At 38.3% G+C, this 26,509-nt stretch overlaps 1 protein-coding gene and 1 non-coding gene across 2 annotated transcripts in view; both read right to left on the bottom strand.

The window, feature by feature from the left end:
• AMN1 (antagonist of mitotic exit network 1 homolog) overlaps positions 1 to 26,198 on the bottom strand; it is a 52,867-nt gene extending 26,669 nt beyond the window's left edge. Inside the window, exons 1-2 of the mRNA XM_054591276.1 lie at positions 26,087 to 26,198; positions 2,697 to 2,829 (exon numbers count right to left, since the gene is read on the bottom strand). Of these exons, the coding sequence (XP_054447251.1) occupies positions 2,697 to 2,829; positions 26,087 to 26,115 (162 nt within the window). The 5' untranslated portion in view covers positions 26,116 to 26,198. The remainder of the gene's footprint in view (positions 1 to 2,696; positions 2,830 to 26,086) is intronic.
• On the bottom strand, positions 21,002 to 21,109 carry LOC129085156 (U6 spliceosomal RNA). The gene has a single exon (XR_008530659.1). It is a non-coding gene; the product is annotated as a U6 spliceosomal RNA (small nuclear RNA).
• Positions 26,199 to 26,509: the final 311 nt, after the last annotated feature.

Genomic DNA, 26,509 nt, shown 5'->3' with positions numbered 1-26,509 from the left:
ATAGTGCCATTAAAAAAGGTCTTCTCCATCCACAGACTATAAAAAGATTTAGGAAATATTTCAAAAAGAGCCATCCAAAGATGTGTGCAACTTTGCAACAGAAGTTGGACTTGGTTTCATAAGCAGGGCTCTTGCAAGGATGGGGACTAGAGGGAGAGTGCCAAGGAAAATCATACTTTTGTTTTTTTTTCTCTCATTCATCCCCTTAGCCAGTTTTTATTCAGGTAAAATTAGGTTTAAATGAAGATTAAAGATTGCCATAAAACAAAAATTTAAGGTACTGAAATATAGACTAAAGCAGCTATTTTCAACTGGTGTGCTGCAAGAGGCACACTGGTATGACATAAGAACTTTTAAAACATGCAATACCTGACTATTTAGTCAGGGGTACTGACCTCTTTTCCTTACTTTGTCAAATTTAAACATGACAACAGTCAATACAATAACCATCCAGTCAGATTTTTGTCAGATTTGCAAAGAATGTTTTTTGGTGTGTTGCAGAATTTTAGTAATTAGTTTATGTGTGCCATGAAGTGAAAAAAACTGAAAATTGCTGCTCTAAAAGGACAGAATGAAATGAGGATGGTGGGGAAGAGAAGAAACTCACCAGTTTCTGTAGTGTCATAATATTTCCTCTGGTAGCTACGCATAACTTATACAGCAGATTACAACACTGAAATGTGTATGTTCAAATGCAAGCTACCATGAAGAAAATAAGCATTAAAGGTTAATGTTAGAAGGAATGCCAAGATACACTGAAGCACAATTACAATGTGAAGGTCACTGGGATGGTCATATGCTGGAGTGCCGTCATCCGAGTTTGCTTCCTTTTGATCACGGGCTTTGGGGAGAATGTGTGGTAAAAACAGCAATGAGTACAGTAGTCCTCCCTTATCTGTGGTTTCATTTTCCATAGTTTCAGGTACCCATGGTCAACCATGGTCCAAAAAATATTAAATGGAAAATTCTAGAAATAAAGAATTTGCAAGTTTTAAATTGTGCACCATCCTAAGTGACATCATGACATCTTGCACTGTCCTACTCCATCCTGCCCAGGATGTGAAGCATCCCTTTGTCAAGTGTATTCACACTGTATACACTACCTGCACATTATTCACGTAGTAGCCATATCGGTGATCAGGTTGACTGTCATAGGGTTGTGGTGCTTGTGTTCAAGTAAACCTTATTTTATATAATAATGGCCCCAAAGCACAAGGGTAGTGATGCTGGCAATTCAGATATACGAAAGAGAAGCTGTAAAGTGCTTCCTTTAAGTGAAAAGGTATGTACGTGTAAGAAAAAACATAGTATATATAGGGTTCAGTACTATCCACAGTTTCAGACATCCACTGGGAGACTTGGAATGTATGCCCTGCAGAGAGGGGAAACTGCTGTAGGCCTAGTCTCTGTAGACACTGACGAGAGCTACAACCCCAGAGACTCTCATGCACCACACATACACACACCCCCCTACATGACAGCAGGTGAAGCTGGAGCCCTACAGAGAAAGCAGGACAGTGACAACAGCAACTGGACCTTCTCATGGATGCCATCATGGTGTGAGTGGCCTGTCCCCTCCCACATACACACACACAGTGTGCACATATGCGCATGCATACATACACACTCACAAGGGACTTAGGAAAACTGTGTCTTAGGGATGCGGGTTGGAGAAAGGAACTTTTTTTCCAGTATCTTTCCTGTTTTGAATCTTTTCTGCTTCCTTTCTTTCTTCTCCTTTTCTTTTCTTCTTTTTAAAAACAATAATAATAAAAGTAAAGTTCTCTTTAAAAGACAAAAAACAAAAACCAAAACCAACCTGAGGCTCAATGTCAGAAAGTGTGGCAAAGCTAGGATTTTATTCATGTTGGAGACTCAAATTATGTTTACTGCCTTAAAGAATAGCTAATTTTAGCTTAGTATGGAAGGAGTAAGTATAAATTAGTAGGAGTTAGATAACCAGAAGAGGAATGAGAAGTTTAAAAGGGTGATTTCTTAAACTGTTGATTGTTATCCATGTGTGGATAAAATTAATTTTGTAGGCTATGATCAACATTTTAAGAGGAAATAAGACATAAGAGAATAAAATAGAGAATATCCAAGTGCACTGCATATAGTATAGTGAGTCCTCACTTAACGTCATTGATAGGTTTGGTGACTTTAAGCCAAATGACATCTACTGAAATCAATTTTACCATAGGCTAATTGATAAAAATAAGAGTTAAGTGCCTGTGGCATCTCATCAATGTTACAACAAAATGATGTTATTCCAGAATCTGCTGTATTGTTACAGATAACTGTGGTTTGTGTACTAGAGTCACAATGTAACATATATTTCTTATCATAGGTCTTTTTTTGGTGCCATTTGTTTATTAACCCTGCATTTAATTTTTTACTTTTTCCAGCTTTACTGAGGTACAATTGATCAACAAGTTTAAAACTTTTTGAAAATGTGCAGATCAAGGGTGCTGGTCCTATGAAGACAAGGGAAGTAACTGAAAAAATGGTAAGGGAAGATTTTTTTAGGAATTATTACACATGAACATTTTGGTTATCTGTAGAAAATGAGAACCCTGATGCTTTATTATATTTTAAAGTTATTACTAATCTACTATATACCATTGCTCCAGAAACCTGAAACCATATCCAAATTGTAAAATATAAAATGCTTGCTTTATAGTTGTACATACTCTTACCTCACTTATATTTGAATCTGTTATCTGCCCCTTCACACTCATTATTCGTATCAGTCTATCTTTTATGCCAGGAGGCAAAAGCTTAATGTCTGTGATGTATCTGGAAATATTCTTCGTAAAGTACCAAAGGCATCTGAAATACAAATGTATAATAATACAGTAAATCATATTGTACCAGTACTGATTTTATATTTATTTAATGTTATTTACTAGCACTTAGTTCTTTCATAAAGAGAGTATATTTTTTAAATTTTATTTTTCAATTATAGTTTACATTTAATGCCATTTTGTATTAATTTCAGGTGTATAGCATAGTGGTTATATAATCATATACTTCACAAAGTGTTTTCTCTAATATTTCTGTTACTTACCTGGCACCATACATAGCCATTACAATATTGCTGAAGAGGGTGTACATTTTATATTAATATTTACAACTTAAGCTTCATAAGATATAAAGCTTATTCTGTGCTCAGTAATGGACAAGTAAGTTGTTTTTCTTAGAAGAGTGATTTTTAACTGCTATAATTTTTAACTTTTTTTCTCAGCACACTTCATTTACTAAAATGCATTCTAAAGACCCCCCAAAAAGTGTTTTTTCTAAGTCCATCTCTCCAGTTCCTAAGACACAAGATTTCAGTCCCATATTCCTAAGTAAGCATTAAACTAAGGCCTACTAATTGACAAGTTTTATCTGTTAATCTATCAAATTTGTTTTCACTATTTTTCTTTAAAAATTATACAGGTAATGAAATGACTAGAGAGAACTATAAGCACCAAGATTCCACAAATAGCATACATCATAGAGAAAACATAGTGCCAGGACTGTATATGCTTAGAGTTACCAGAGCAGGCAACAACCGAGACCAGTATGACTGACATACATATATGTATCTTGAAATTCCAACTATCTGAGAAACTCATACTTTAAACAAACAAACATAAATCGTATTTGATTTCTGCCTACAAATACTCCCACATATACATAATTTTACATTCATGAAACATGTGGTCATTCACTTGAATTTTTTTAGTGCAATCTTATTTTTTCTTTTCTCCTTTTGGTTGCCTCTGCCATTCCCTCTTATCTTTCCCCATTTCATTAGTTTAATTCTTCAAGCTAACTTAGTGTATGTTCTTTCATACTTTTCTCTGAGCTTGTACAGACACACACATACTAACACATACACTTAAAGGGTGAGAGGGGGATCATAGTCTCCTAAAATGGCAGCATTCTATACTCATTTTTCTATACCTTATTTTACTCAGTATCTTGTGAAATTCTTTAAAGCATCAATTACAGTTTTAATTCCCCTTCAATGCCTACCTAATATTTCACATTTTGGATGCTTTATATAGTCATTCCCCTATTGATGAGCATTCTGCTGTTTCTAGGATATGTTAATATATGTTGTCAGATTGTTTTCCAGGAAGCCTGTAATACTTCATATTTCTATCATCAGTATTGAAGGGTTCCTTTTCTTCTACATCCCTCAAGCAATAGATATTACTGTTCATTTATTTTACCATTTATTTCCATTATCTCCATTTTCCAATCCCATCCCCCATCATTCCAGGAAAACATTCTAATGTCAAATATGTATCCTTTTGTTGTATTTGTCCCTTAAACATGATTGTTGTAGACATGTATTTCTAACTTATGTATATGGTATTTGTCATAGATTTGTTTAGTTTTTCACTCAGCACTATCTTTTAAAGATCTGCTTACTCTTAAATGTTGGAAGATCTTATGGGTGAAAAGTGGCATAACATTAATTTGTATTTCTCTGATTATTAGTAAATTTAACACTTTTTCATGAATTTGCTGGCTAACTAGATATGCTATTCTCTAAAGTCTATTCATAGCCTTTGCCCATTTTTATATCTTTTGACTTAAATTTGTAAGAGCTGTTTCTGTGGCCAAATATACGACTAATTTTGTGTATGCTCTATAATTCAAAGAATGTATATTCTTATTTTTAAATATATTTTATAAATTTATTTTTTAGAGAGGGAAAGGGAGGGAGAGAGGGAGAGAAACATCAAAGTGTGGTTGCCTCTCAAACGGCCCCTACTGGGGACCTGGGCTGCAACCCAGGCATGTCCCTGACTGGGAATTGAACTGGCGGTCCTTTGGTTTGCAGGCCAGCACTCGATCCACTGAGCCACACCAGCCAGGGCAGAATGTATATTCTTTATCTGAGAGATGTAATGTTCTCTATTACATATGTGTCTAAATATGTTTGCATATGTCTGTGCACACAAATTCATTATGTGAATATACAAGCTCTGTTCAGAAAAAGCCCAGCTATTGTTAAAATAACAAGAGCAGTTTGTGCAACATTAATGTAACCTGGCAGCCACGGAGAGTGGATTAGAATGTGCACATGTAAATGATCATGTCTTCACTGTACTAGTCAGTGGAGGTGGTAGACACCATTGAGTGAGCATTTGTACTGTGTGGCTGTCGCATTCAAAATGACTGAGCAAGGAGAGCAGCAACCTGCATCAAATCTTGTGTTAAGCATGAACGTTCCTGCATGGAACCTATTTAGATGATTCAGAAGGCTGCAGCTATGGGCAACTGGTGATCGGCAGCTTCCCCTGGACAATGAACCTGCTCACATTTTATGCAGAGTTTTTTGGTAAAATGTCAAATCACCCAGATGAATCAGACCCTTATAGCCCAGATTTGGCACTTTGTGACTTCTGGCTTTTCCCCAGACTGAAATCACCTTTAAAAGGGAAGAGATTTTAGATCGTTGATGAGATTCAGGAAAATATGACTGGGCAGCTGATGGCAATTGGGAGAACTGTGTGGGATCCCAAGGTTCCTACTGTGAAGGGGACTGAAGTGTCATTATCCTAAATACAATGTTTCTTTTTTTAGGTGTTTTTTAAAAATTATATTGTATTGATTATGCTATTAGAGTTATCCCAATTATTCCTTCTTTGTCCCCATCGACACAGCACCCTCCACTTCCTCAGGCCATCCCCACAACATTGTTCATGTCTATGGGTCATATATACAAGTTCTTTAGCTGCTCCATTTCCTATACTGTACTTTACGTACACATGGCTATTCTGTAACTACTAAATTGTACTTGTTAATCCCCTCACCTCTTCACCTATTCCCCCCACACTGGAAACCAGCAAAACACTCTCTGTATCCATGATTCTGTCTCTCTTCTTGTTTAGTTTGTTTTTTAGATTCAATTGTTGATAGATTTATGATTTTTGCCATTTTATTATTCATAATTTTGATCTTTTTCTTAAATGTCCCTATAACCATTCACATAATAATCATTTGATGATGAACTCCTTTAGTTTTTTCTTGTCAGGGATGCTATTTATCTACTTTTGGATCTAAATAATATCTTTGTTGAGTAGAGCAATCTTGGCTGTAGGTATCTGCTTTTCATGGCTTTGAATATTTCTCACCAATCCCTTCTAGCCTGCAAAGTTCTCTTGAGAAATCAGCTGATAGTTTTATGGGAACTCTCCTGTAGGTAACTAAGTTCTTTTCTCTTGCTGCTTTTACGATTCTCTCTTTATTGCCCCGGCTGATGTGGCTCAGTGGATTGGATCCCAGCCTGCAAGCTGAAGGATCACTAGTTCAATTCCCAGTCAGGGCACATGCCTGGGTTGCAGGCTGGGTCCCCAGTTGGGGGCTTCTGAGAGGCAGCCACACATCAATGATTCTCTCCTTCTCTTTATCCCTCCTCTCTCCCCTCTCTAAAAATAAACAAATAATATTTTTTAAGAAAAGATTCTCTCTTTATCTTTAACCTCTGGCATTTTGATTATGATGTGTCTTGGAGTAAGCCTCTTTGCATCCATTTTGTTTGGGACTTTCTATGCTTCCTGGATTTGTGTGTCTATTTCCTTCACCAAGTTAGTCAAGTTTTCTGTCATTATTTTTTCAAATAGAGTTCCAATTCCTTGCTTTTTTTTCCCTCCTTCTTCCACCCCTATAATGCAAATGTTGGAACACTTTGAACTTGTCCCAGAGGGTGCTTACACTATTCTTATTTTTTGGAATTTGTTTTTTTCTTGTTGTTCTGATTGGTTGTTTTTTGCTTCCTTATGTTCCAAATCATTGATTTGATTCTCTGCTTCATCCATTCTAATGTCATTTCCCTGTAAATTTTTTATTTCAATTAGTGTATTCTTTGTTTCTGACTGGGTATTTTTTATGCTGTTGAGGTCCTCACTAAGATCCCTGAGCATCCTTATAACCAGTGTTTTGAATAGATTACTTATCTCCATTTTGTTTAGGTTTTTTTCTGGAGTTTTGATCTGTTCTTTAATTTGGGCCATGCTTCTTTGTCTCCTCATTTTGGCAGCCTTCTTGTGTTTGTTTCTATGTATTAGGTAGAGCTGCTATGACTCCCTGTCTTGGTAGTGTGGCCTAATGTAGTAGCTGTCTTGTAGCATCCAGTGGCACAGCCTTCCCTATCACCCAAGCTTGGTACTCAAGGTACATGCTTTGGGCTGAGTATACCTTCCTCTAGTAGTTGAGCCTTGATTACTGTTGGGAGATCAATGGAAGGGATTTACCCAGGCCAGTCAGATGCAAGGACTGGCTGTGACCAGTGATCACTATCTCCATCCTCCACAGAGGAACAGCTGTGCAGGGGCAGTGTGGTTGTGCTCTGATGTGGCCTATAGTTGTCCATTGGGTGTACAGGCTCTGGGGTTTCCTGGGTGGTACAGGCCAAAGTCAACCTCCACCTATGTTCTGCTGAGAACTACCCTGCATGAGTTTTGAAACAATCTGACATGGTTGCTACTTGTGCTGGCTTAGAGATTCCCATGCCAAACCAAGCTGTAAATCTAGGCTGGCTGCTGCTAATGCTGGGCTTGGGGCCACTTAGTAGAGGGGGCTAGGGGCTTACAGAAGCCTGAAGTTGCTTGTTTGATATAACTTAGGAAGTTGTGAAGCATGAGCAAATACCAGTCATTCATATAAAATATCATGATTAACATTTTGGGTGGACCTGTATTTTGGGTGGGATAGAGTCTCAGGAGATTTTCAGGGCAGGGGCAAAATGTGTTAGCCAGGTTGGGGGAGTCTCAGATACGGCACCTGCTTGTTGGCTCTGGGGCCTTGTCGGGGGAGAACTCAGAAAAGAGACAATGGCCTCTGCCTGCCTTTGTTTGGAGAAAGCTGCCCCCCAGCTTCCGCCTTGCTGCCAGATACTTCAGCTCCTTCACATGAGCCACTGGTGCCTTTCAAGCTGCTACCCTGGTGCTGCAGCTCAAAGGAAGTGAGTCTTAGTAGGTAAGTCCATGTGTTCTTTCTTTAAGGGGAACTTCCATTCAACTTGATTTCTGATGGTTCTGAGTAATGGTTGTTTTGTATTTTAGATATAATTTTGATGTGGTTGTGTGAGGAGGCAAGCTGTGTTTACCTATGCTGCCATTGTGAACAGAAGTCCTATACAATGTTTCTTGTACTTGTATATTCTTCAATTAATGTCTCTATATTTCATGTTACATGGCTAGATAACTTCTGGACAGATCATACGATTGCTTATTGATAGTATTATTTAATCCTTCTGTGTTTATTTTTTTCTATGAAATCTGTAGAATTCTTAGTTTACAATACTTGTATTTTGAATGTTTTCCTTTCATCTGTACTTGTTTTGGCTAGTTTATGTGCTTACTGGTTTAAAATGAAATTTTTCAAAGATACAGAAAAATAAAACAGAAATATATAAATTCATGTACCCCAAACCTAGAAGTTTAAAAATGCTACTATTTTATCATATTGCATCAGATATCTTTCTTGAAACATAAAACATTTCAGATAAAATTAAAGCCTTTTTTGAACACCTACTCAGACTTACTTCCTTGATCTCCCTTTGCAGAGGCAACTTCTACCCTGAAGTTTTTAAAAGTTTCTGTCTGTGATTTTATTATACTTTTAATACTAAAGTAAATTCATAAGTAACACAGAGTAGTGTTTTCTGTATGTATAAAATGTAGTATATTAAGTTTTTACATGACTGAATTTGTCAACTGTCCATGGCCTTGTGATAATTTTTAAAAAAAATAAGACTATGGTGTTAGCTGCACATTTATGATCATTATACCTTCTTGTGGAATATTCCTTTTGTCATTAAGTAGAGCCTTTCTCTATCCATATTGTTTTTCACTTCAGATTCTATTCAGTCTGGCTTTTTTTTTTTTAATATGTAAGATTTTATTCATTTTTTAAATGATTTTTAAATTGTATTTTTGTTCCATTAGCATTTAGTTCCCTATACCCACCTCCTCCCCACTATCACCACACTGTTGTCCATGTCCTTTTTCCTTTTTGTCCTATCCCTCTGCTCCCTACCCTTCCCCCCTACCCCTTAGCTGACATCTAGCTCTCTATCTATATAGTCTGTCTCTATTTTGCTTGTTAGTTTAGTTTGTTCCTTAGATTCCACATATGAGTGAAATCATATGGTATTTATCTTTCTCTGACTGGCTTATTTCACTTAGTATGATGTTCCCCAGGTCCATCCATACTGTTGCAAAGGGTAAAACTTTCTCATGTTTTATGGCCAAGTAGTATTTCATTGTGTAAATGTCCCATGAGTGGAGTTGTTTTATCCACTCATACTGATGGACACTTGGTCTGCTTCCATATCTTGGTGCTTTGTAAATAACACTGCAATGAACATAGGGGTGCTTATGTTCTTTCGAATGAATGTTTTAGGTTCCTTCAGATAGATTCACAGAATGAGATCGCTAGGTCAAAAGGAAGATCCATTTTTAACTTATTGAGTATCTACATACTGCTGTCCATAGTGGCTGCACCAATCTGCTTCCCACCAGTGCAAAAGATTCCCCTTTCTCCACATATTTGCCAGCATTTGTTTTTTGATTTATCGATGATAACCATTCTAACAGGTGTGCGACGATATCTCATTGTGACTTTAATTTGCATTTCTCTGATGATAGTGACATTGAGCATCTTTTCATAGGTCTGTTGGCCATTGGTTTGTTCTCTTTAGACAGGTGTCCATTCAGGCCTCTTGCCCATTTTTTAATTGGGTGGTTTACTTTTTTGGTGTTGAGAGTCTTGTAAGGTTTTTTTAAAATATAAATTTTGGATATTAACTCCTTTTCAGATGTATCATTAGTGAACATGTTCTCCCATTCAGTGGGTTTTCATTTTGTTGATTGTTTCCTTTGTTGTGCAAAAACTTCTTAGTTTGAAGTAGTTCCATTTATTTTTTTCTTTTGTTTCCATTGTCTGGGGAGATATATCTGACATAATATTGCAACAAGTCATGTCTGAGATTTTCCTGCCTGTTTTCTTCTAAGATTTTTATGGCTTTGGGTCTAACATTTAAATCTTTAATCCATTTTAAATTTTTTCTTGTGTGTGTTATAAGAAGGTGATCTAGTTTCATTTTTCTGCATGTATCTGTCCAATTTTCCCAATATCATTTACTGAATAAACTATCTTTAGCCCATTGCATGTGCTTGCTACCTCTGTGAATATTGATTGACTATAAAGGTGTGGGTTTATTTCTGGGCTCTCTATTCTGCTCCATTGATCCATGTGTCTGTTTTTATGCCAGTACCACGCTGTTTTGATTACTATGGCCTAACAGTTTAATTTGATATTAGGTAGTGTGATTCCTCCAACTTTGTTCTTCTTTCTCAGCATTGCTGTTGCTATATGGGGCCTTTTTGGCTCCATATAAATTTTGAAATATTTTTTCTATTTCTGTGAAACACATAATTGGAATCTTTATAGGGATTGCATTGAATCTATAAACTGCTTTAGGTAGTATGGACATTTTAATGATGTTAATTCTTCCTATCCATTAGCACAGTATGTGCTTCGACTTATTTGTATCTTCGGTTTCTTCAGTGTCATAATTTTCTGAGTACAGGTCTTTCACATCCTTGGTTAGATTATTCCTAGGCATTTTATCCTTTTTGAAGCAGTTGTAAATGGGATTGTTTTCTTAATATCCCTTTTCTGTTAGTTTGTTATTGGCATATAAAATGCAAACTGATTTCTGAATATTAATTTTGTATCCTGCTAATTTTCTGAATTCATTTATCAGTTCTAGTAGTTTCTTGGTGTAATCTTTGGGATTCTCTATGTACAGTGTCATGTCATCTGCAAATAAAAGTTTCTTCCTTTCCAAATTGAATGCCTTTTATTTTGTCTTCTTGTCTGACTGCTGTGGCTAGGACTTCCAATACTATGTTGAATAAGAGATATTAAAGTGGACATCCCTGTTTTGTTCCCAATCTTTAGAGGAACACTTGTAGTTTTTGCCCATTGAGTATGATGCTGGCAGTGGATTTGCCATATGTGACCTTTATTATGTTTAGGTATGTTCCCTCTATTCCCAATTTGCTGAGAGTTTTTATCATAAATGGTGCAGGATTTTATTAAATGATTTTTCTTCATTTATTGATTGTGTGGTTTTTATCCTTCATTTTGTTTATGTGGTGAATCATATTTATTGATTTGCAAATATAGTATGAACCTTGCATTCCTGGACAAATCCCACTTGATCATGGTGTATGATTTTTTTGATGCACCGCTGTATTTGGTTTGCTAATACTTTGTTGTGGATTTAAGCATCTATGTTCATCAGGGATAGTGGCCTATAACTTTATTTTTTTGTAGTATCTTTATCTGGCATTGGAATTAGGATAATCCTGGACTCATAAAATGAGCTTGGAAGCCTTCCCTCCTCCATCATTTTTTGAAATAGTTTGAGGAGAGGTGTTAGTTCTTGGAATGTTTGGTAAAATTCACATATGAAGCCATCCATTTCAGGGCTTTCGTTTGTTGGGAGTTTAAAAAAAAATTTTTTTTTATTACAGCTTCACTTTTACTAGGTGTAATCTGTCTATTCAGATTCTCTGATTCTTCCTGATTTAGTTTTGGAAGATTATATATTTCTAGGAATTTATCCATTTCATCCAGATTGTTCAGTTTGTTGGCATATAGTTGTTCATAATATTTTCTTACAACCCTTTGTATTTCATTGGTGTCAGTTGTTATTTCTCCTCTTTCATTTCTGATTTTATTTATTTGGGTCTTCTTTTTTTCTTGATGAGTCTGGTTAAGGTTTGTCAATCTTGTTTATCTTTTCAAAGAACCAGCTCTTGGATTCATTGATCCTTTGAATTGTTTTTCTAGACTCTATTTCATTTATTTCTGCTTTGATCTTTATTATTTCCTTCCTTCTACTCACTTTGTGCTTTGTTTGTTGTTCTTTTTCAAGTTTAATTGTAAAGTTAGATTGTTTATTTGAGCTTTTTCTTTTTTTTTTTTTGAGATAGGCCTGTAATGCTATGAATTCCCCTCTTAGGAATGCTTTCCCACTGTCCCACAGATCTTGGATCATTGTGTTCTCACGGTGTTTTGTTTTAAGGGATCTTTTGATTTCTTCCTTGATCTCGTTGACCCATTCATTGTATAATAACATGTTATTTAGGTTCCATGTCTTTGTGTTTTTCAGTGTCCTTTTTGTGATCGATATCTACTTTCATAACATTGTGGTCAGAGAAGATGCCTGATGTGATTTCAACCTTTTTAAATTTATTGAGACTTGTTTTGTGTCCTAACATGTGGTCTAGCCTAGAAAATGTTCCACATGCACTTGTAAAGTATATATATTCTGCTGCTTTGGAGTGAAATGCTCTGAAGATACCAATTAAATCCATTTGACCTATTGTGTCATTTAAAGCTGCTGTCTCCTTGTTGATTTTATGTCTGGAAGACCTATCCATTGAAGTCAAAGTGGTGTTAAAATCCCTGACTATGACTGTATTTCTGTCAATCTCTCCCTTTATGTTCATCAAGAATTGCTTTACATATTTAGGTGCTCCTATGTTGGGTGCATAAATGTTTACTAGGGTTATATCATCTTGTTGGATTGTTCCCTTTATCATTGTGCAGTGTCTTGGATCTTACTAGAGCCTTGGTTTTAAAGTCTATTTTGTAAGATATAAGTATTGCTACCCCAGCTTTTTTGCCTTTCCATTTGCATGTAAAACCTTTTTCCATCCCTTTACTTTTAGTCTGTACCTTTCAATCTGAGGTGGGCCTCTTGGAGGCAGCATATATATGGATCTTGTTTTCTTATCCATTCAGCAACCCTATGTCTTTTGGTTGAAGCATTTGAACCATTTACATTTAAGGCAAATATTGATAGGTAAGTATTTATTGCCATTTTAAATTTAAACTATTTCCTCTGTTTTTCTTTTTTTTGTTGTTGTTCTTCTTCTTAAAGCAAGCCCTTTAACATTTGTTGCTGTATTGGTTTGGTGTTAACAAACTTCTTTAGCTTTTTCTTGTTTGGGAAGCTCCTTATTTCTCCTTTGATTTTCAATGATAGCCTTGTTGGGTAAAGTAGCCTTGGTTGTAAGTCCTTGCTTTTCATCACCTTGAATATTTCATGCCACTCCCTTCTGGCCTGAAATGTTTCTGTTGAGAAATCAGATGAGTGTCATTGATGCCCCCTTGTATATATCTGCTTTTCTCTTGTGGCTTTTAGGGTTCTCTCTTTGTCTTTAAGTCTTGACATTTTCATTACGATGTGTCTTGGTGTAGACCTCTTTGGGTCCAACTTTTTTGGGACTCTCTGAGCTTCCTGGACTTGTGTGTCTTTTTCCTTCACCAGATTAGGGTGAATTATTTCTTTAAATAGGTTCTTGATCCTTTGCTCACTCTCTTCTTCTTCTGGTGTTCTCATGATGCAGATGTTGTTATGTTTTACATTGTCCCAAAGATTTCTTAAGCTCTCCTCATTTTTTAAATTCTTTTTTCTTTTGCTGCTCTGGTTGGGTGTTTTTTCCTACCTAGTATTTTAAATCACTGTTTTGATCCTTTGCTTCATCTAACCTACTGTTTATTCCTTCCAGTCTATTATTTATGTCAGATACTGCATTCTTTATTTCTGATTTGTCTTTTTTTGATGGTTTCTTTGTCTTATTTCATGCTGTTGAGTATCCTTATAATCATTACTCAAAACTCTCTCATAAATTGCTTGACATCATTTCTTCTAGTTGTTCTGAAGAACTCTCTTGTTCTTTCCATTGGGGCCTGTTTCTCTGTCTTCCCATCTGGCTGCCTCTTTGTATTTGTTTCTATGTATTAGGTAGACCTGCTAGACTCATGCACAACTAATTCAAACCCTGCCTATAACTGGCCTTGGGCAACATGTTTTGAGATATCAGTGACCCACACAGCTTGTGTCTCCCTCTGCTGAGTCTGGGTGTGTGTAGAAAGAACCAAGCCTGCCTTTTACCAGCACCAGGCTTGGGGGAAGGTCAGCTACAGTTTCAGAGCTTCCGAAGTATTGTCTCTGCCTGGAGGCTTTCTGTTAGGCTTAAAGAGTGAAAGTCTTCCAGCTGTATTCTTCAGCAGCAGGGCTTAAGCATGACAGGGAGGGGGCAGAGTAATTCCTGTGGACAGGGCTATTGCTTCCCCTTAGGCTGAAGCCACTTGGTGAGGATTGTTCTGCCTGAGAAAGATGGCTCTGGCAGTATGGGGAATGACTCAGCACAGGGATCCTGGCAGCTGTTCCTTCACTTCTCTCCCCAGAGCCACCAACCCCAGACTTTCCTCATGCATCTCTAGTCCACTCTGCCCTCCCTCTGCTGGAGTACTGGGTTAAGTGGCTGCAAATGGAACTTTATGTGTTAGCTCCCTAAGAGGCTCTCTGCATCTCCAGCATCTCTCCTTGGTGGACAGAAACTCCACTATTTTTCACAGCCATAGTTATTTGGGTTCCTTTCCAGGTTCTGGTGCTATAGGCTGGAAAGCCCAGCTTGGGGTTTATAACCCCCACACTTCTCAGGGGGACTGGGCCACTGAAATATCCCTCTAGGACTTCAGCTGTGTCCAAGGGAGCCCAGCCATCCATCCTGTGCCTCCTCTGCACTCCCTTGTTTCATTGTGGTAATGTGGCTTCTTCTGCCTATCCATGGTTATAAGGCTTCTTTCCAGCTAGTGTTCAGTTGGTTATTCAGGATGATTTTTCCATAATTCCAATTTGTTCTTGGGAGGAGGTTAGTATAGCTTCCATTCATTCCTCTACCATATTGAGTCTCCCTCTGTTTGGCTTTAATATTGATCCATAATCTTTCACTTCTTTTGTTAATATGCTGCAAGATTAACCTGCATTGATGCAGAGAGCTGTATCTGGACAACATGCCAACTCACATTGTTTGTAGAGTCTTTTGGCAAAACATCAAATGACCCAGGTGACTCAGCCCCCCCTACAGCCCAGATTTGGCACCCTGTAACTTCTGGCTTTTCCAAATTAAAATCACCCATGCATGTATACCCACACACATATACTTTTAAAAGGGAAGAGATTTCAGACCATCGATGAGATTCAGGAAAATATGACGGGCCAACTGATGGCAATTGGGAGAACTGTGTGAGGTCCCATGGTTCCCACTTTGAAGGGGACTGAGGCATCATTGTTCTGTGTACAATGTTCCTTGTATCTTGTGTCCTCTTCAATAAATGTCTCTATTTTTCACGCTACATGTCTGGATACTTTCTCAACAGAACTGGTATAGTAGCCATGCAATATGCCTTTAAATTACAATACCTGATTATTAATTAATTTGGATGGCCTGTTATAGAGTGCTGTTCAAGTATCTTGCGTGGTTTTCTTTAGGGTTTACCATTTTACTTGCTGATGTGTAGGAGTTCCTTTTATATTCTGGATATGAGCCTTCTGTTGGTTATATACATTGCAAATATACCTCTCATTCTATGGAATGCCTTTTTACTCTCTTAATCATGTGTGTTTTCTTTTTTGTTTTTGTTTTTTTGCTGAAGAAAAATTCATCCTATTGTAGTCCAATATATCTGTTTTTTTTATGACAAGTATTTTTGTGTGTGTCCTGTGTATAAATTCTTTTACTGTCCTTGGTTCATAAAGACATTCTCCTATGTTTTCTTCTAGGAAAAAAATTACTAAATTTATTGTTTTACCTTTTGCTTTTTGATTTAAAAACTATCAGTAATTGATTTTTGCATTTGCCAAGAAATGTGTAAGGCCTGAGAGTTTATCCTTCTTACAGGCTAAAAATTAGCTTATTACCATTCCATGAATGTTAGCAGAAGGCATGAGATTGCTGGATCAGAGAAAAAGAATTTTATTACTCATTACAAGAGCCGTATGCAGAATTTCATGCTTGTGTTAGTTCCCCATGGCCTCCTAGTCCTACAGTGTAATGTCAGTAAGCCCAGATGGATGTTTTCCCATGGAGTGCATTGTCTTATAGGAGAGGAACAATGAGCTTGGGGATTCACCACTTTTATAGCAAACTAAAGCAAGCCTGCTCTTTTTTGGAAGGGGACAATACTTCACCCTTAAGATTACTTGCTACAAACACAACCTTGAGAAATTACCTAGATAAAGAGCAACCAGGGCCCTGCATTCTGGACATACCCAGCAGGAATGTACTGGTTCATCGAAGGTTGCCTCTCCCAACTATCCATCCCAACATGTTCTTGGATAAACTCAAATATTTATACAAGTATGTCACTCTGTCAGCTACTTAGATTAATTTGACCAACAGATGCTGAAATCAAATTTGTTCAATTTGTCTCTTAAAGCATTTAATTAAGGTTATTATCAACAGTAGGCCAAGTAGTAGGATAAGGCCAACCTGCAGTATGACCTCAATGGCACCCCCAGGGTCCCATACTCAGCCAACTATATGAGTAGAAAAGAAAGGGAAACAGTACGTCTTATTTTAGATAGATAGGATGTATCAAATTCCAGTCTATGATCCATTATGAAACATGCAAGGTAACTTAGATTGTTATTTCAAAGACTATATTTTTCTTTCCTAGGGCTTCTAATTTTTAAAAAATGTCTGTTATTTGTGTTCTTCCCTGAAAAATACCTATTCCGTTGTTTTTTAACATTTCTAATGTATTTGTTTTAAAATATCTTTCAAATTATTCTCTCATCTGTAATTCCTAAAGTATCAATTCTCCTATTTTCTGTTGTCTCTTTTATGCTATTTTTTTCTTTTTATGCTTTGTAAGTTTTGACTGTTAACTCCTTTTTTGCACAAGTAGTTTTGCAAGGTATTCTTGTGTTGTTTGTATTGAGAAGTCACAGCTTTGGAAGTATTGTCACGCTGGGAAGACTCTGATTTTAGCAGGGCTCTTTTTGACTATCTCTTTCTTTCATTATTCTGTTAAGCCAGCTGTTAGCATCCACTTATTAGACTGCTCTAATTTTTTCAGCAATGCCTGGGAGTATAAATTGGTTCACAATTTCATCCAATTCACTTTGGACTCCTTTACAGTGTTAATTTCTAAGGTTTGTTCTCACCTCAGGCTAACTCTTGTAAGATGTCTCTTTCCTAGGTCTTCTCTAATAAACTTGCTGGCCTATGTTTATCTGGTATCTCACATGAAGCTATCAGCTTCTTTGCAATTACTTAATACCAAAATCTCCACTGATTTTGAGAGTGCACGTAGGCTTGAACTTCACTCACCCTATGTTCAAATAAAGTCAGTTTCTTGGGAGCTTTGGTATTCTCTGTTTTGCAGCCTGCCTCTCCCTCTGGGGAAGAAAAAGCTCTGAGGCATAATTTCAGAGCTGGGAGCAGGATGATAAAAGGATAAAGTCAGTACCATTTGCTATGGTGGCACCATTTGCCTAGCAGGCCCATGACCTTGTTAAACATGACTGCCATTTTACTTTTCTGAGCTTATGTTCCCCAGGACTAGACATTACAGGAAATCAAGAACAGAATGCAACTAACTGCTCCCTACAGCCACAGGCAAAAGATAATAAACTGTAGCCTTGTGCTACAACACCTGCAACAACCCAGGGGCCTCACAGTAGCAACCTCCACCCTTTTATAATCCAATTATAGTTCAAAAAAAGCTCAAATCCCCTACCCCTCAATGCTGATGTATCTCTCCAGATCACAACCCTCTCCATTCTTGGAGAGTGAATAAAAACTCTCTACACATTCTTCTTTTTGTGAATTCTTTCACAGTCCATGTCACCGACAATCCTAACAGATAATGATTACTTCTCTCTAAGTGACACCCTGGTTTAGGAGCAGGGTTCTGGGCGATAACCTCTGGTCTTCTTGGCTTGCCTCTTCTAGGATGGAAACTTCCTCATGAATGAGCTCAGATGAGGGAGACTGAGACCTCAGTATCCCTAGAATAATATGCTGAGATAAGCCTCTGCCCTATGAGTGAGGGGTAGGTGGAAGTAGCATCCCCCCAACCTCTTAGCCATACTTGACTACAATTGAGCCTGAGAAGAAGTTTTTGGTGTGAGAGATGATGAGAAACATTGGCATCCAGGCATTCTCAGGAAGATACCGAAGCCTTTAACTGGAAGCTTAGAGGAGAGGTAGTCCCGTCATCTGAGGTATACTCACCTGGACTGAAACTTCCAGTCAAGCTGGAGTGGGAGAGGTGGTGCAGGAAGGGAACAGGTATAGTTGAAATGCCACAGACACTCACTGTTCTGAATTTTAATAGATTATCTTGAATGACTGTTTCCTCATTTTCTGCATGCCCTCAGGAGGATTTCCAGAGAGTTGAAGTGGTTGCTTTTGTGTTACAACTTTCAACTTCATGCTTATTTTCTTGGGAAGCAGGTCCATGGAGCTTCCTTACGCTGCCATTTTGTAAATCTTCCAAATCTCATCAAACTTCTCATCCATTTAACAAATATCTGAGTCCCATTAATAGGAAATGCTGTGATTCCTTTTTTTTTTTCAAATACATACTCAGTTTCTTTTCAAATGAATTGGTCATTTTAAGTTTGCTTACTTTTGAGTACCAAGTTCTTCCATCTCATTGGATTCCAAACAATTTTTGGAAAGGGTGGTATGTGAGAGAGACAGACAGAGAGGGAGGCACAGGGGAGAGACATACTGATGTACTGTATATTTAAAAAACGCTGTAAGTTGTTAAATTGAGTTAAAAATGAAGGTGAGATAATTTCCCAACTTCTGCCTTTTCGTCATAGTTAGGTCTTTCACATTTTTGTGAGTATGCCACAAATGGAAGGTCCCAATTGTTCATTTGGGCTATTTCTCAGGTTGGCTGTGTTTGCAACAAGCAATCCTGAGAGATTAGGTCTTGTCTACTTCGAGGATTAAGGGCAGGTATGCATATTGTTTGCTATAAAACAATTTATTACCAAAGCTCTGTGTTCCTTTTCTGAAATGCAACCACAGATATGTGCAGGCATTCATCTGAGACCTCTGTGTCACACCCATGGGATTTGGGGAAGAAGGGGAATGAAGGCAAATATGTTAATGCTCATGCTACTTGCTCTACTGTGAGTAACAAAGTTCTTTGTCTCTAGCCCAGGAATCTTGTGTCTTCTGCCAGCATCCATGAAACAGTAGCGGTCTAATCTATTAGTATGTAGGTGAAATAAAATCAAATCCTAGATCTGACGGTTTAGTAATGAGAACTGGATGCTGACCAAAACATAGCTTTATGGAAGAGGAAGGGCAAAAATCCTGTGGGGTGGGTCTGGGGATATGAGAAGACTCCCTGTGGTTTGGAAACAAATGCTCTCACTCAGTTGCTGGGTGAAGGGAAAAGGAGTAAGAGCTCTCCACTGTCCTGCCTATTGATGAGAAGTAGGATTGAAACAAGCCACATGAGTGGTGTTTGGTTATTGCTCACACTCCTCTATATGGGAGGAAGGAATGCTATTATGACAATTAGGGTAGCAAATCCTGTGGCTCCAGTTAAATGACAACATTATTATGGCGTCTGAGGTAAGCTGACATAAGTGGTATCAGTAGTGAGGACCTTGCTATTTGACAGAATTTTGGGTGAATCAAAACCATGAGAAGTTCATTTTGTTGAGCCACAGGGAACAGCCCCTCAACACATAGGGGAATAATCAATCCTTACCAAATAGTGCAAGGGCAACTGCTCATATATCTTGCTCCCACCACAGTCCAACGTGACTGGTGAGGATCATGGTGTGCTGAGCATAAAGATGGCCAATGTTATCAAGGACTGTAAGGTAAAATGCAGTGGTGTCCACTGGGGCATAAAGAAAGGGACCTATGAGCTGAAATGATCACTGGGAGGTACCCAGAGGAGGAAGCAGTGCCTACGCCCAGGCACCAACACTGGAGTAGACAGCCAAGGGAGAAAAATTGCATCCTGGCCACTCCCAAGACTCTGTATGAGCTAGCCTTTCTGACCACTCTGCACTCCTCACACTGATAGCCAGGGAATAATAACATAGTCTTGTGTTGACTGTTGCTGTAATTCATAACTCATACATTCATTATGCTTCTGGTCTCTGCCCTGGCTGGTGTGGCTCAGTGGGTTGAGCACTGGCCTGGTTAGCGGTGAACCAAAAGGTTGCTGGTTTGATTCCCAGTTGGGGCACATGCCTGGGTTGTGGGCCAGGTCCCCAGTTTGGGGAATGCTAGAGGCAACTGATTGCTGTTTCTCTTGTGAATCCATATTTCTCTCCCTTTCTTTCTCCCTCCTTTCCTCTCTCTCTAAAGAAATAAAATAAAAATCTTTAAAAAAAGCTTCTGGTCTCTGATATTTTAGGGGGGAAAAGGCACCCAAATTCAACTGATGGGTTTTCGGTAAAGTTCTCAGTGAGGAAGAGATGCTAAAGTGACCTCATGGTGGAGCCCTTTGGGTCTATCAGTATAGTGTTGTTGTGGGTTTTGCTACTGAACGTATAATTGATATAAATGTGTTACATGGTTATACTTTCCTAGTCCATAAGTATCAGAGTGGATTCTCCTGTTTAGAACAGAGACATGTAGAGGGGTTATATGGACCATGTACCTAGCTTCATAGCCTACCTACTTCTCTGTACCCTCCTGAGGAGTATAGCAGAAACCATATAGAACCACAGGAAGAGAAAGAACAATCACAGCTTTAAAGACTTTAAAGCTACCAGAGTATTCAGACAAGCTTTTTCAAGTACAGGAAAACCTTGGAGGTATAGCAGGTTCAGTTCCAGACTACTACAATAGAGCAAATATTGCAATAAAGTGAGCCACATGAATTTTGTTGGTTCCCCAGTGCACATAAAACTTTATATTATAATGTAGTTTATTAAATGTATAGTAACATTATGTCTAAAAATGTACATACCTTAGTATAAAAGTACTTTATTGCTAAAAAAATGCTAACCATCATCTGGGACTTCAGTGGATTGTAACATTTTTTTCTTGGTGGAGGGTTTTGCTTTGATGTTGATGGCTGATGACTGATCAGGGTGGTGGTTACTAAGACTGTGTTGGCTTTGACAATTTCTTTCTTTTAAAATATGAAAGACTTCATGAATTGTTGTGTCATCCTTGTGCAGGGGTTATGCTAATCTATGTATCATCCCAATTTCAGTATATGTGCTGCTGAAGTGAGCGAGCACAGGCAATTTCTTAAAATTAAAAAAGTTAAGTTTGTCACATTGACTCTTTCTTTCACAAACAACTTTTCTGTAGCATGTGATACTATTTGATAGCATTTCGCCCACTATAAAACTTCTTTTAAAATTAGAGTAAAAAAAATTTGGAGTCAATCCTTTCAAACCCTGCTGCTGCTCTACCAAGTTTATGTAATATTCTAAATCCTTTGTTGTCATTTCAACAGTCTTCACTGCATCTTCACCAGGAGTCAATTCTATCTTAAGAAAACACTTTCTTTGCTCATCCGTATGAAGCAAATCCTCATCCATTGAAGTTTTTAAAATGAGATTGTAGCAATTCAGTCACACCTTCAGACTCCACTTAAAATTCTAGTTCTCTTGTCCTGGGTGGAAGGCTTAGTTGTTGGGAGCATCATCCCATGCACCACAGGGTTGCAGGTTTGATTCCTGGTAGGGGCACATACCTGGGTTGTGGGTTTGATCTCTGGTTGGGACGTGTATGGGAGGCAACTAATCAATGTTTCTCTCTCTCTCTCTAAAATAAATACATACATACATAAAAACTCTAGTTCCCTTGCTATTTCTACCCCATCTGCAGTTACTTCCACCACTGAGGTCTTGAACTCCTTGAAGTCTTCCATCAACTTATTCAAACTCTTGTTGATGTTGACTTCCCATGAATCATGGCATCTAGAATGATGAATCCCTTTCAGAAGGTTTTCAATTTACCTTGCCCAGGTACATCTATAATCTACCATTTACTATCACTATCTATGGCAGCTGTAGCCTTACAAAATGTATTTCTTAAATAAGACTTGAGAGTCTAAATTACTCCTGACCCATGGGATAGAGTGGATGTTGTGTTAGCAGGCATGAAACAACATTAATCTCATGGACACCTCCATCAGTGCTTTTGGGTCACCAGGTACACTGTTAATGAGCAGAAATATTTTGAAAAGATTTTTTTTTCCTGAGCAGTAGGTTTCAACAGTGGGCTTAAAATATTTGATAAACTATATTGTAAATAGACAAACTGTCATCTTGGCTTTGTTGTTTTAGTTGCAGAGGACAGGCAGAGTAAACTGAGCATGATCCTTAAGGACCCTAGGATTTTTGGAATGGTAAATGAGCATTGGCTTCAACTTGGAGTCACCAGTTGCATTAGCCTCTAGCAAAAGAGTCAACCTGTCCTTTGAAGCATTGAAGCCAGGCATTGATTTCTCCTCTGTAACTATGAAAGTCCTAGATGGCATCTTCTTCCAATAGAAGGCTGTTTTGCCTATATTGAAAATCTGTTGTTTAGTGTAGCCACCTTCATTAATTATCTTAGCTAGATCTTCTGGATAACTTCCTGTAGCTTCTACATAAGCACTTGCTGCTTTACCTTGTATGGATCTGGCTTCCCTCCTTAAGCCCCATGAACAATGTCTGCTAGCTTCAAACTTTTTTCTGCAGGTTTCTGGCCTCTCTTAGCCTTCATAAAATTGAAGAGAGTCAGAGTCTTGCTCTGGATTAGGTTTTGGCATAGGGGAATGTAGTAGTTGTTTTAATCTTCTAGCCAGACCACTAAAACTTTCTCTATATCAGCAATATGGCTGTTTCACTCTTATATCATTCATGTATTCATGGGAGTAGCACTTTAAATTTTATTTAAGAATTTTTCCTTTGAATTCACAACTTGGCTGTTTGGAGCAAGAAGCCTAGCTGTTGATCTATCTTGGCTTTCAACATGGCTTCCTCACTAAGTTTAGTCATTTCTAGCTTTTGATTTAGAGTGAGACATGTGACTCTTCCTTTTACTTGAACACTTAAGAGTCCACTGTAGGGTTATTAACTGGCTTAATGTCAATACTATTGGGTCTTCAGAAATGGGAAGGTCCAAGGAGAGGGAAAGAAAAGGAGGGAGGGATCAGTTGGTGGAGCAGTCATATTATACACATTTATCAATTAAGTTTGCCATCTTATATGGATATTGTTTGTGGATACCCCAAACAATTACAATAGTAACATCAAATATGACTGATCATAGATAACCATAACAAATATAATAATAATAATAAAATTTGAAAATTGCAAGAATGAACAAAATGTGACACAGAAATACAAAGTGAGAAAATGTTGGAAAAATGGCACTGATAGACTTGCTCAGCAAAGTGTTGCCACAAACCTTAGATTTGTAAAAATTGCAAAGTGCAATAAAATAAAGCACAATAAAATGAGGTATGCCTATACAACATTACTACCTGCCTGATGCATCTGCCACCACATATTTTTTTTAAGGCAACTATTAACTTGTTAATAAGCTCTTGTTGAATGCCTGAGCATGAGACCTTGTGACTGACTGTATGGCCTGATATCCTTATTTTGACATGGATCAACTTGGACTCTATAACTTGTAATAGAAGGGCCCAAAGGCTTTGCTGATCATATGAAAACAGTGTATTCAAGTTGATAAACTAGTACAGCCATTATGGAAAACAGTATGGAAGAAAATAAAAAGTATAACTATAATACAACCCAGCAATTTCATTTCTGGGTATTTATACAAAGAAAAGAGTAGTGTTCTTTTGAAAAGATATATGCAGCCTTACATTCATTGCAGAATTATTTACAAAAGCTAGGATATGGAGGTAACCTAGGTGTCCATTGATAGATAAATGGATACATAGGATACGGCATATATACACATGTAATATTATTCAGCCATGGGAAAACATGGATAGACCTAGATGGTATTATAAGTGAAATAAGTCAGACAGAGAAGGACTAATACTGTATGATTTCACCTATCTATAAAATCTAAAAAAAAACAAGAAATGAACAAACAAATAAAAAGAGAAACAGAGATACAGAGATACACAGAACTGATAGTTACCAGAGGGGAGGGTGGTAAGAGGAAGGGCAAAAAGGTGAACAGGGTTAAGAGGTACAAGTTTCTAGTTATAAAATAAATAAGTCATAGGGATTAAATGTATAGCATAGGGAATACAGTAAATACTATAGTAATAACTTTGTACAGTGACAGATGGTTACTAGATTTATCGTGGTGGTCACTTTGTAAGGTATACAGGTGTCAAGTCACTGTGTTGTACACTTGAAACAAATATGATGTATGTCAAATATAATTTTTTAAAAAGTCACAGTTGACCTGGCTCTAGAGGGATCTTTGTTTTTTGTGGAGAAGTGACAGCTTTGGGGGACACTGTATCCACCACTCATACCACCTGAAGCAAAGCAATTGGCTCAGTGGGGCCCTTGATTCACAGAAGTTTCACTAAATGTCTGGGCCTACCTAGTTCACTGATGGTTCAGCTCAGTTGAAAGCTGATGGGGTTCATTGGGTGTCCAGTTGAATCAGAATTTTGGAAAACAGACTGCAGCAGTATTGGCTGATCAGGGCAATGTGAAAGCTGTTATCCTTACCCTAAACCAGGGGTAAGAAAACTACAGCCCATCAGCCATATCTGGTCTATTGCCTGCATTTGTAAATAAAGTTTTCTTTGAACATAGCTATGTCTATAGCTGTTTTCACAACATAATGGCAGAGCTGAGACCACAACAGATCATGTGTAAACAATATTCATGCCTACTTCTGTGTGGATCACTCAGAAAGCTCACCAGGTCATCTGATGTCATCAACAGAGACATTCAAACTGCAACCCCGGAAAATTCATCAGATTAAAACTGCCATGCTCATTCCACCATCTAAAGACTGAAGCTCAAATCCAGAAATTTTCTTGACTGGCTGCTCTCTAGACTCAGAAACTCAGTTTATAATTGCTGCACCTATTAACCTTTGTCTTTTTTTTGTTCCATAGAAATGTTTTTTTATTAAATACCTGATTGCTTATACCATTTAAAGGACTAACTTAAATGGGAACTTACCTATAACACTGCCTCCTATTGAAATGAGATATCCTCATGTTTATCCTAAGTCACAACATAATTCAGTATGCTAAGGCACTAAGGCTATATCGAGAGGCTTATGTCCACCAGGTCCAAAAGGTTCTATGATTCCTTTCCAAAAGAAGACAAAGTGCTGCACACATTAGAACCTAAAGAGTTTATTGGCCCTGACCCATGTGACTCAGTTGGTTGGGCATCCTTTCGCAAGGCGAAAGTTGCCGGTTCTATTTCCGGATGTTTCTCTCTCACATCAATGTTTCCCTTCTTCTCTCTTTCCTCTCTTTCCCCTCTTTCTAAAAATAAATAAATAGTAAAAAAAAAAAAATAGTATAAGATAATCTACTTTTAGTATACTTTTTAGTATACTCTCATTACATTGCAATAACCATCCTGAAGATTAAACAACTTCCTCATTGTCACTAGCCTCTGAGTTCCTTGTTTCCCCCTCAATAAAATATTCATATCAAGTAAGGCTCTCAGAAGTTTCTTTTGACACTAGGCATCCTTCTAAGGACTTTACGTATGTCAAATTTCTTCCTCACTACAACTCCATTAGACAGGTACTGTTACACTGATTGTATAGATCAAGCACTGGGGCTCAGAGAGAGGCTGTTCCTCTCTTATGGTCACATAGCTGGTGAAAGGCAAAGCCGAGAGAGCTCCACCCGGTCATCCCAGTCAAAAATCCAGGCTGCCTCAAAGAATTAATGTTTATACCAGTTATTATAACTGGGAGGAACTTGGCTCAAGGCTTCTGACAGCCCCATCTAGTGTTTTGTTCTACAAAAGCTTTCAACTCCCGTCACAAACAGGCCACTGCCAGGAGCTACCAGGGCGTCGAGCTGTCAAGGATGACTGAGAATTCGGACACCCATCTGGGAACGTCCCGGGCAGGGGACAGAGAGGCAACCCAGCCCAGCAGCCCACTGGGGAACAACTGTCATCAACAAGTAGACGACACATCAGGAACCCAGGAGATGGTAAGGAAGAGGGAGGGAGAGCAGCGCAGAACCCGGCTGGGCGGGGGAGACGCTGGGTCGGGGCGAAGAGAAGGCGGGGACAGGGTTCACTCACAGATCCAGGAGTTTATGGACCCGCCGCATCGCGGCGGTCCTCAAGAGCCTCTTCCGCGGTTCCAGGGCCGCCGGAACCCAGCTAGAGACCGTCCTTCAACTCCTCCCTACACAATGAGTAGGGCCTAGTGACGTCATACGGCTCCTTCCGGTGACTGGAACGGGACCACGCTCGGGACTGAAAAGGCAAAGAGAGAACCCTGGGGCGGAGTCTTTGAGAGCTTCGCGGCCTGGGCTGAAGTGATAAAACAGAGAGTAGCCCTAAGCTCGCGTGAAGCACTATGGGAGTTGTAGTTCTTCCAGTGGGATCCGGCTTCGGGTGGTTTCCCGGCAGTCACATTCCCACGCGAAGCCTAGCCCAGTATTCTCTAGTGGAGCACTGGTGAGATGTCTCTGCTCTTACTAGTCACGCACAGCTGAGAGG

Source organism: Pteronotus mesoamericanus, unplaced genomic scaffold (genome assembly GCF_021234165.1).
Source record: "Pteronotus mesoamericanus isolate MK-2021 breed Mesoamerican mustached bat unplaced genomic scaffold, CSHL_Meso_final scaffold_21, whole genome shotgun sequence".
NCBI lineage: Eukaryota > Metazoa > Chordata > Mammalia > Chiroptera > Mormoopidae > Pteronotus > Pteronotus mesoamericanus.
Note: the sequence above shows the minus strand (reverse complement) of the source record. Positions and strands in the feature narration are given on the sequence as shown.